This window comes from Rhineura floridana, chromosome 11 (genome assembly GCF_030035675.1).
Source record: "Rhineura floridana isolate rRhiFlo1 chromosome 11, rRhiFlo1.hap2, whole genome shotgun sequence".
NCBI classification, from domain to species: Eukaryota; Metazoa; Chordata; class Lepidosauria; order Squamata; family Rhineuridae; genus Rhineura; species Rhineura floridana.
The window spans coordinates 41,576,077-41,587,547 of NC_084490.1; the positions used below are offsets into that span (position 1 = coordinate 41,576,077).

Genomic DNA, 11,471 nt, shown 5'->3' on the forward strand with positions numbered 1-11,471 from the left:
AGACACTTGGAAAAGGGAAGGAACGAGGAGGTGAAGTTTCATAGATTTAGTTCCAATCAGAGTTACTTCTTATTTATTTATTTATTTATTCTTGGGAATCTATATGAACATCTTCTAGCTGTCAGTTTCACGTCATACCACTTTCTCAATCTAAGTCCTGCCATGTTTAGAGTTCATAAGTTCAATGCCTTGCATGATGGAACAGCTCGTGGCCAATGTATTTGTTGGTGCTGCTAAAGGGAGGTTGATATATGAAGTGGATTTCTCAGAAACTTATGAACACAGGCAAAGAGCCATTGATTCTCCTGGAGGGGTTCTTGAGGCGGCTATGGCTTCAAGGTAGTATAGTGTAATGGTTAGAGTGTTGAACTAGGATCCGGGAGGAAATTGAATGGACTGCCTCCAAGTCAATCCCGACATGTTGACCCTATGAATAGGGTTTTCATGGTAAGAGGTATTCAGAGGTGGTGTACCATTGCCTTCCTCTGAGGCTGAGAGGCAGTGACTGGCCCAAGGTCACCCAGTGAGCTTCATGGCTATGTGGGGATTCAAACCCTGGTCTCCCAAGCCATAGTCCAACACTCTAACCACTATGCCACAGAGACCTAGGTTCAAATCCCCACTTGGCTAAGAAACCCACTGGGGGACCTTGGGCAAGTCACTATCTCTCAGACTAATCCACACCACAAGGTTATTGGGAGAACAAAATGGGGAGGTAAGGAGAGAGTCCTATGCACACCACCCTGAGCTCCCTGAAGGAAAGGTGTGATCAATCGATCTATCAATGTACTAAAGAACATTCTCTATATTTCCCCAATGCTTTAATTTATAAATTGGGCAGTATCACAAGTCAAGCCTGCTTGGCAGTCACAGCCTTTGACCTGGAAGTCCCAGGACCAAATATCAGGCCTGTGTACTGCAGGCAGCTATTAGTCTGATCATATGCAGAGTTCATGGAGAGGCTAGCCACTGTACATCCTGCAATTTACTACTGTACGTCTTGCAACTTAAAAGCCAGGAGCTTTTCAGCTGATAAAATGAGATAATTAAAAGGGGGGGGGGGACTGACTGACTGAGGTTTGTAACATTAAAATGGACAGCAGCATGAAGGCACCAAATATGGGCACACTTTCCTTTGAATGTTCAAAATAAATCAAAGAAAGTACTTCTTCATACAACACATAATTTATGGCACATGTGGGTTGCTGAACTACAACTGCCATCAGCCTCAGCAAGCATGGCCACTGGCCACAGATGCTGAGAGTTGTAGTTCAACAACATCTGGAAGGCCAAAGGTCCCCCACATTTGACTTATGGAAATAGCTACAATTAATTAGTTAATAACTGTTTAAGTCATAGAAATAACTCCCACAAAATGTGAAGAGAGCCACAAGCTTAGATGGCTTTTAAACAGGGTTAGGCAAAGTAAGAAGGGATAGGTCTGTCAACAATGATGAGGCACAATGCCTAAATGGAACCTTTATGTCCAGAGGCAAATGTTAGAGGGAGGGAAAGGCCATTGTCTATATGCCTTGCTTGTGAGGACACTTCACAGCCCACTCTTCCAAAGGAAATGCCAGGCTTGATGGATCCATCCATTGGTTTTATGTTCTCCTCAGTGTTCTGGCATAGTAGTAGCAGAAACATAAAGCTCTTCAGATGTGACCTTGGGCACCGATGCAGGAGGTTGGGAAATGTCCACAAATGAAAGATCCACCATAGCGATATTGTCATAAGCAGGTGGCTGGCCCACGGGGGGTGGGTAAAGGTACGGCTTCCAAGCGACCTGGAGATAATGATATGAAATGTGTCACACATGCACACGCGCATACACACACACACACCCCTCAGAATCTTCAGCACACATATTTGCCCTATCCAATCATCAAGAATGAACAGGGAAAGAGATTGTCCAGAACAGCATTCTTCAGCCTTGGAGTTCTTCAGTTATTGGACTACAACTCCCATCAATTCTCACTATTGGTGAAGCTGGCGAAGGATGATAGGAGTTATAGTCCAACAACTTCTGGGGACCTCTGTTTGAAGAACACCGGTCTAGAGGTTAGAAAGAAGATTCTTAGAAGAAGATGGCCTTTTGACTCTGTAGAATGGAGTTTCAATTGAGAAGGACCAGAGATAGAACGCATGCTCTGGCTGCAGAAGTCCCAAGTTCAATCCCTGGTATCTCCAGTTAAAAGAACCAGATAGCTGGTGGCGGAAAAGACTCTTGCCTGTACAGCCACCTTCCAAGTCGAGTGTGCTGACTTTGCCAAATTTATCCAACAAGATTAACCGAAGGTCTGTCGGGTTCAGTATAAGACAGCTTTCTTTTATGTTCATATTATATCTAGACATTTGTAAAGGATAGAGTTATCCTAAAATTAAGAATGTGGTTCTAATGAACATTTCTCTCCTGATTTTCTTAACGTCTGCACCAGGAATGAAGTGACACAAACTCCTCAATCAGGGGTAAGGCTGTAAATCTCTTTCAGTTCCCTCGAGGTACGCTAGCTGTTCTTACCTCATTGTAGGGTGGAGGATCCCTGAACTGGTTCGCTGAAGGCGTAGGTGGGGCAAAGGCTGGAGGTGGAATGGGAGGGCCTCTTATTGGCTCTTGTGGATTGTTGACAACATCCTCTTCCCTGCAAGCTTTGCAGCACCATTTACACAGCATTGTGAAGCAGGCACAGCCAATCGTTAAAACACAGAAAAAGATGACAGGTCTGAGGGGAGACAAATAAAGGAGAGGCATAACCTAAGTCCAGCTCCTGGATATCCCAAACCCTATGAAGAATCCTTTATTTTTGACCATGCTGGTAATGCATAATAACCAAAATCCAGCACCAATAATTGCTTTCTCTCGCTGTCTTTTTACTAGTCACCATCAGGGGCAAAGAGCAATTCAGGGCATTGTTTCTGCCTGCCTCAAATGGAGATTAAGGCTGCAGTCTTCAGCCCCAGGGTGGGGAACCTCTGGCAAGCCCTATTAGGCCCACCAGGTCTCAGAGGTAGGGATTACATCAGGTGCAGAAATGTTAAACAAACAATTCGAGCTGCAAAGGAAGAATCAGGAGTGTACTCTAAGGCTATAAACACGCTAGCTGACAGAAGAAAGTTGTTTCTATTAGCCACACCTGGAGGGAAAATGGATTGATCTGCCAATTAGTTGCAAAATCTCTCAGAAGCTGTTTTTTTGTTTTTTTTTAATGCACTTAAGCTGTTCCCACCAGGTTTTACAGCCAAAACTGGTTGACTAGCATCATGTGTCCCCGTTTTCAGAAGAGAGAGGTGGAGATGGGCTGGAACTGGTAGAACTGTGAGTGTGTTTCTGCCTTAAGTCCACACCTAATTCTGTTATCTTTTCGGTGCCAGGTCAAGACTTTCCTCTTCTCCCAGGCATTTTAGCATGTGTTTTTAAGTTGCTTTTTAAATATGTGTTTTTAAATTTGTATATTTGTTTTTAATGTTTTTAATTATTGTAAACCACCCAGAGAGCTTCGGCTGTGGGGCAGTATATAAATGCAATCAATCAGTCAATCAATTCTTTCGCTGCAGCCATTGCTCGAATTCAGCCATTTTAAAATTTGGCACTTTTTCTGTCACCCTGCATGGGTATGGATTAGGGTTGCCAGGTTCATGACCTGAGACTGATCCTGTATCTTTAGGAGAAGAGAAAGTCAGCCAAGTGCAGGTGTTCTTGCAAGACGGTAATGGGAAAAACCACAAGGTGGAATTCTCCCTCCCCCTCTGCACAACTTTTCAAGATACAGAAGACCTCTTGGAGGCTGGGATTTCCTTCTAGGCAACTTGCAGGGCCGCATGCCAGTGATGGATGGGGCCAGATGCAGAAGTGGGTGGAACAACCAATGTGATTTTTACCTTTGTACAGTAGGCCAGTTTCTATGCACACTCACACACCCTTCTTTATGTTCCACCCAGGCAAGCAAGAGGCATGATCAGACTTCAAGGATGCATTCTAGCCAGGCAAAAACACTCAAGGAGAGTGTGAAGCATGGCTGGTGAGGGGTGGGACTTGGACAGAGGAGGTGTGGCTGGGAACAAGGTATGGCCTGGGAAAAGTCCCAGGGGCCAGATAGAGAGGCCTGGAGGGCCACATCTGTCCCTGGCCCTACACTTCCCCACCGCTGATGGTATATAAATGGAATCAATCAGTCTGATCATTGGCCTGTCTCCTCTTCAGCACTGGCATGAACAAACCAAAGCATTGTCTGGCCAATTCACAAACATCTACCTGAGCAGTGATGACCACAGAGTTCACTAGCTGGGGAGAAAAGACCCCACTTGCCCAATACATACATGGACCACATGGGCAGTCCTTCCTGTTGCGGTGCACAGACGCAGTGACCATTGACACACCTTGGAGAAGAAGAGAGACAAACATTTCAAAGAAGATGCTTTCTTTCACACCTATCACTTCTGCTGACAGAGCTCTATAGAAGCCAGGCAAAGTCTGCTGCACGGTCCATTCCATTGCACAGCACATTATTTCCCCTGTATCACCACCTGCAAAAACCATGGACACCTGTCACTGTGGCACCTTCACCTTTCTGTTCATCCATTTGGATTTGCCCAGGAGCAGCTGGCAGGGTGGGGCAACAGTGTGCACCTGGCCTCCCAGCACATGCACTGCTCCCTTATGAGAAGGGAGAGGAGAGGAGTGAGACAGGTTGAGGTGCTGTACAGATGCACCAATGAAGCCAATCCAGTGCTCCTACGAGTGCCGCCACACAGTGTCAACCTCCCCCACTTTTCCCCTCCCTTCCGGTAAGCCACAGCAATGCTAGAGTCAAGAGACCAGGTGCAGACCACCACCCCTCCACGTCAGCCGCTCCTGGATTTGCCTTATGCTGTATTTTAAAATTGCTGTACTCCACTCTGGAACCTTTGGGTGTAGGGCAGGTTAATGTTGTTGTTGTTGTTGATGATGATGATAGCTTAGTGATAGAGCACGTAGTGCTACATGCAAAAAGCCCCAGGTTCAATCCCTGGCATCTCCAGGTAGGGATGGGAAAGACCCCTGTCTGAAACCCTGACGAGATGCTGCCAGTGAGTGTTGGTAACACTGAGGCAGATACAGCAGTGGTCTGACTTGGTGGACTGCACCTTCCTAAGCTCTGCCCTAGGGAGGATGGCAGAGGAGGACTATTACCTTCAGGGGAAGGGCTGTCACTCAGTGCCAAAGCCTGTGGCAGCTGATGGCTCCATGTCAGTGGGGCAGTGGAATCTGCTCCAGGTTTTAATCCTTGAAAGCTCAGACTAAAACCTGGAGTGGACTCCACTGCCCCACTAATAATAATAATAATAATAATAATAATAATAATAATAATAATAATAATAATAATAATAATAATAATAATAATAATAATATTTAATTTATATGTCGCCTATCTGGCCAATGGCCACTCTAGGCAACGTACATACAAAGAATTAAAATACAATACAGTAAAATACAATAATACAAGTAATACAAGTAAAACAGTGCAGCAGCAAGTAATAATAATGCAGGGTACGAGGCATTTAATCATAACAGTGAACCCTCCCCGGAAGTCCCAAAGGCCTGTTGAAAGAGCCAGGTCTTTAAGGCTTTGCAAAATGCATTTAGGGAAGAGGCGTGCTGTAGATCTTGTGGGAGGGAGTTCCAAAGAGTGGGGGCCACCACTGAGAATGCCCTCTCTCTAGTTCCCGCCAATCTAGCTGTTTTTGTCGGCGGGATTGAGAGAAGGCCCTGTGTGGCTGATCGTGTCGGGTGGCATAATTGGTGGCGTTGCAGGCGCTCCTTTAGATAAACTGGGCCGAAACTGTATAGGGATTTAAAGGTTAATACCAACACCTTGAATTGGGCCCGGAAAACAACTGGAAGCCAGTGTAGATCGAACAACACAGGTGTGATGTGATCCCGGCGGCGACTATTCATAAGTAATCAAGCCACCGCGTTTTGTATAAGTTGTAGTTTCCGGACCGTTTTCAAGGGTAACCCCACATAGAGCGCGTTACAGTAATCCAATCGAGAGGTGACCAGGGCATGTACTACCAGTGGGAGCTGATGAGCAGGAAGGTAGGGTTGTAGCCTTCGTATGAGGTGTAGTTGATACCAGGCTGCCCGGCTCACTGCCGAAATCTGAGCCTCCATAGACAGCCTGGAATCAAGTACAACCCCAAGGCTACAGACCTGGTCCTTCAGGGGTAGACTCACCCCATTGAACTTCAGGTCAACATCTCCCAACCTTCTCTTGTCCCCCACGAGCAGCACCTCGGTCTTATCGGGGTTCAACTTCAGCCTGTTCCTTCCCATCCATCCAGTCACGGATTCCAGGCACTTGGACAAGGTCTCCACAGCCGACTCTGGTGAAGATTTAAATGAGAGATAGAGCTGAGTGTCATCTGCATATTGGTGACACTGCAGCCCAAATCTCCTAATGATTGTCCCCAGCGGCTTTATATAAATGTTAAATAGCATGGGAGAGAGGATAGAACCCTGTGGCCCACCACAATTTAGAGGCCAAGGGTCTGAAACCTCCTCCCCCAATGCTACCTGTTGGTACCTATCGGAGAGAAAGGAACGGAACCACTGCAATACAGTACCTCCAATTCCCAATCCCTCCAGGCGATGTAAAAGGATACTGTGGTCGACAGTATCAAAAGCCGCTGAGAGATCGAGGAGGACAAGAAAGGTGAATTCTCCCCTATCTAATGCCCTCCTCATATCATCTACCAGAGCGACCAAGGCTGTTTCGGTTCCGTGACCAGTCCTGAAGCCCGATTGGTATGGATCCAAGTAATCCATTTCATCCAAGTGTGCTGACAACTGGTTGGCCACCACTCGCTCGATGACCTTGCCCAAGAATGCAAGATTCGAAATTGGGCAAAAGTTATTAAAAACTTGGGGATCCAAGGAGGACTTCTTCAAGATGGGCTTTACAATTGCCTCCTTGAAAGCTGATGGCATCACACCCTCTTGCAAGGATGCGTTTACCACCGCTTTAATCCCCGTGCCCAATTTCTCTTTGCAGCTCACAAGGAGCCACGATGGGCAAGGATCATTCAGGCATGTGGTAGGCTTCACAGTTGAGAGCACCTTGTCCACATCCTCAGAAGGGAGAAGCTGAAACCGATCCCAATTTACCGGCTTGCAACTGGCCGACTCTGGTTCACTTACTGTGTCCACGGCGCATGGGATCGAGCTCTGTAAGTGTTCGATTTTATCGGCGAAGTGCTTTGCCAATATGTCACAGGAGGCCTTTGACTGTTCCAAGGGTTCCTGAGCAACTGGACCTACCAGGCTTCGGACCACCTGGAACAGCCTCCTGGGACAGCACTCCGCGGACGCAATAGAGGCAGCAAAAAAAGCCTTCTTTCCTGCCCTTATTGCCACTTGGTAGGCAGCTACTGCTGCTCTAACCTGTGTCCAGACATCTTCGGAGCGGCGTTCTAGTCGTCTCACCTCCTGTCTCAGCGAATGCAACCGTGGTGTATACCATGGTGCTAACTGAGTTCTATTCAGGGGGAGAGGACGTTTCGGAGCCACCTGGTCTAATGCCCTGGTGATCCCATCATTCCACTCCCTCACCAGGGTTTCGACCAGGCGGCCTTCAGCAGGTTCCAATTCCCCAAGCGCAGTTAGGAATCCTTTTGGATCCATCAGGCGCCTGGGGCGGACCATTCTAATAGGTCCTTCCACTGACATGGAACCACCAGCTGCCCTTAGGTGAAGCACATGCTACGCATGCAAAAGGTCCTAGGGTACAGTTCCTTGCATCTCCAATTAAGGATCAAACAGCAAAGGAATGACCCATGTCTGGGATCTGGATACAACCTACAAATATTTTTAATCTCATTTTTAGCTTCTGCCCCTGCTATCTTAGTAATGCATCTGTGCACAATGATAAACTGTGCAAAAAAAAGCAAACTTGATGTGATTTCATGTACTGTTCTTTCTTTCTTTCTTTCTTTCTTTCTTTCTTTCTTTCTTTCTTTCTTTCTTTCTTTCTTTCTTTCTTTCTTTCTTATCAACGTATAGTATGCACAATGTATATGTGCATTAGCGATGGCCTGCACAGAAAGAACCTTGATGAACTCACAGATGCGACTACATCAAAATTTGCCTTTCTTTGCAGTGCTTTATCAATGCGCTTGTGCAGATCAGTTATATTGAGGAAGAAAGCATGCATATCCACTGCAGGCATTCCAAGTTGTGGCAAACTGGGCATGCTCCATTTCTGAAATTACTTTTAGAGATTCTCCCAGGAGGCAGAACACAGAGAAGAGCAAAACAAGGGAGCCTTGTACATAAACGCCCAAAGTTACTAATATGCAAAAATAAAATTTATAAAATATTAGCCTGCTGGGGGCTGCCAGAGCCAGGTGCATTTCTATGCTGAGCAGAGAGGATGGGGGCTTCCACGCTCCAGCAGCCTGCTTGGATTCTGGTCTGAGCACACTCACCTGCTCGCTCACCAACATGGAATTTCAAGCACTTGCCAGCATGCTGTTCCCTATACCTGTGCCTATCAGGTGAGTGTTTAAATGCAAAATTTCAATAAAGGAATGAAATGTGGGTGATTCCTCTCATCCCTAGTTTTCTACCATACATACCATTTTCACTTGGTTCCTCCCACTTCCATTGTCTTATACTACACCATAATAATTTGTTTATCTACCCAGTTTTTCAGTGCTTAGGTTGGATGCTCATCCATTCAAGGTCTGAGTCAGTTACCCATCTTAGCACCTTCTGAACAGATCAGTATTGGAGAACAGGCCCAAGAAAGAAACTGTTTTGCAACTTACAGCTGGTTCCAACATTTGTCATTGAATGATGAAACCTAGGAAGAGAGTGAGATTGAAAGTGAGTGACTGAGAAAGAATATTTATTATTTGAACCTGAAAAGGCTGCCAGAGCAGGTTACAGATCAGTTTTATTTTTTAAAAAGGCAGTCCTCAGACTTACAAACTAAAGGACATGACAAGTTACAAAGTTCTTAACCAGCTAAAATGGAAACAGTTCAGAGAGAGGCGGATTCAAATGAAGCTGGTCTCTCAGCAAGCCAACAGCGTAGCCCCGCTTCCCTTCTTTCCCTCTGCTGGAGCCTGATGGAATGGCTACTGGACTATTAGTCAGAAATATGCGCTAGTTACATTCCCCTGCTTGGTCATCCCACCCTTTAGGTGGGACACAAGGAACAGGAGTGGTTGAATGGCAAAGCACCTGTTAATGAATTTCCCCCTTGTATTAATAAAGTACCTATAGTCAGTGGGCATGCTCAGAAACCACTCCTCATGCCTTCCAAAACAAGAGCTGAAAGCCTTTGCGACATTTCCTGCAGTATTGTAAGCAGCTAAGAGGACAATGTGACGGGGAGTCTGGGAATACTTTGTGTATCAAAGAGTCTCAGTGGGAGTTGGTTTGACTAAATGCAAGTAAGACACCAGGGTGATGTCGTGCTTAGAGTGTTGGATTCTGCTGGGTAGAACCAGGTTCAAATCCTCACTCAGCCATGAAGTTCTCCTGGGCTAGTCACAGTCTCAGCGTAACCTACCCCATAATGTTGTTGCGATGATAAAATATGGGAGGAAAACCATGTATGCCAAGGAGGGGGAGCCTATGGCCTTGCAGCTCCCATAAACCACAGCCAGCATGGCCAACGGCCAGGGATGAAGGGAGGTGCAGACCAGCAGCATCTGGAGGGTTGCAAGTTCCCCAAGTCTGATTTATAGGAATGGTGGCCTCAATATCATCTAGAACCATCCAATGTTCCCTTCTGGTCATGAGCTGAGGAGGAAGATCTGTACTGGTGGGCAAGTCATCTTTTAGGGAGCTGTAGCTGAATGGCAGAGCACACAGTTTGCATGCAGAGGGCCCCAGCCTCTAGCCCTGGTATCTCCAGTTTAAAAAGGTAACAGCTGGTGGAAAAGACTTCTTGCCTCTGACCCTAGAGAGGTGCTACCGGTCTGCAAGGAGGGAAGAATCTGTCAAACTTGGTTTCTCTTAAGTCCCTCATTTGTCCAAGCTTAAGTTCAGTTTGCCTCATTTCTGCATCAGTTTGTGATTTAAAAACAACTCTAGACAAAGGTTCACATGGATTTCCATGCACATTTCTTCTAATATACACAATTTTCTACATAATTTTGCCTAAAAGGCAAATCATTTCCCCTAACATAACGCAGTTTTGCACTGCGCACACCTTTCCTTAACATATGCATTCTGGCACTCATTTTTTTGGGGGGGGGGCTGGCAAACTGCACCACAAAATTTGGAGAGGTGCAGATTTCAAAGGATAGCTGTGTTTCTGTTTGCATATTGGTCTGGAAGGTGCAAATTAGAGGAGTTCGCATTAAACTGTGAACCGAGGTGAATTTCTGTCCCATTGCTACCAATCAGAGTAGGCAGCACTGAACTAGATGGAAAAAAACAGTCTGACACTTGGTACAGGATTGTTTCCTATAATCTCATCTGCCACTTCTGAACGTTTCACCAATGAACCCCCAATCAGCTTCCAAAGAAAAAAAAACTGAAAACCACACCTGTATTTCAGAGGTGGGCAGACTTCAGGTTTGTGGGATCTAGTTTCAGGCCCAGCGGTAGCACATGGCCAGGTAGGGCACTGGCCTGAGGGCTCAGGATCTCACACAGGGCCCCAAGGGGCCCTCCTGGGATAAGCACAGGCCAGCAGCACAGGAGGGAATCAGCGGGCGGCGGTGCAGGCAAGCCCCGCCAGCTCTACAGCAACAGAGTCTGTTCTGCTCAGCTGCACTACTGATGGGGAAGAGGAGTACCAGGACGGTTGCTAAGGAGCTGCCCCACCTGTCCTGAGTTTCAGGCATGGGAGGAGGGGTGGAGCTTACTGACCTGTAGCAGCAGAAGGGAGGCAATGCTGGGGGGAGGAAGGCTCTGAAAAAGAGCCTAACTGTGTCTGTCCTAATGTCTGCTTAGCCCTGCTGAATTCAGAAGGGCTTCCTTCCAGTTAAATGTTGTTGGAATTGCAGCCTAAGAGTGGGCTGTGGAGCTTGAAAAGAAGGTAAGAAAGCTTTCCTGGTTTTCTTAGGCTGCAATCCAATAATGTCTACTCAGAAGTAAGCTCCATTGGGTTCAATGGGACTTACTCCCAGGTAAATGCATTGGATTGCAGCCTTAATTACATAATAATTATTGCCTCCCCACCCTGTAGAGAACTAGTGTGGTGTAGTGGTTAGTGTGTTGGACTACGACCTGGGAGACCAGGGTTCAAATCCCCACACAGCCATGAAGCTCACTGGGTGACCTTGGGCCAGTCACTGCCTCTCAGCCTCAAAGGGAGGCAATGGTAAACCCCCTCTGAATACTGCTTACCATGAAAACTCTATTCATAGGGTTGCCATAAGTCGGAATCGACTTGAAGGCAGTCCATTTCCATTTTCCCCACCCCCCAGTTCCCTTTGACCCACTGATCACAGAGAGAGGGGGGGAGTGTGTATTA

General features: G+C 46.5%; 1 protein-coding gene across 1 annotated transcript; it reads right to left on the reverse strand.

The window, feature by feature from the left end:
* Positions 1-1,255: 1,255 nt before the first annotated feature.
* On the reverse strand, positions 1,256-10,885 carry LOC133366339 (uncharacterized). The gene is made up of 5 exons (XM_061589352.1): positions 10,865-10,885; positions 8,806-8,840; positions 4,318-4,377; positions 2,522-2,723; positions 1,256-1,786 (listed from the first exon to the last, which is right to left on the reverse strand). The coding sequence occupies exons 3-5, from the start codon at positions 4,326-4,328 to the stop codon at positions 1,616-1,618; spliced, it is 384 nt and encodes a 127-aa protein (XP_061445336.1). The 5' UTR covers positions 4,329-4,377; positions 8,806-8,840; positions 10,865-10,885; the 3' UTR covers positions 1,256-1,615.
* Positions 10,886-11,471: the final 586 nt, after the last annotated feature.

Bases quoted from the DNA above. Each gene is read 5' to 3' on its own strand.
- LOC133366339 (XM_061589352.1), bottom strand. The intron at 1,787-2,521 runs GTAAGAACAGCT...CATTATCTCCAG, and splicing joins ATCCTCCACCCTACAATGAG to GTCGCTTGGAAGCCGTACCT.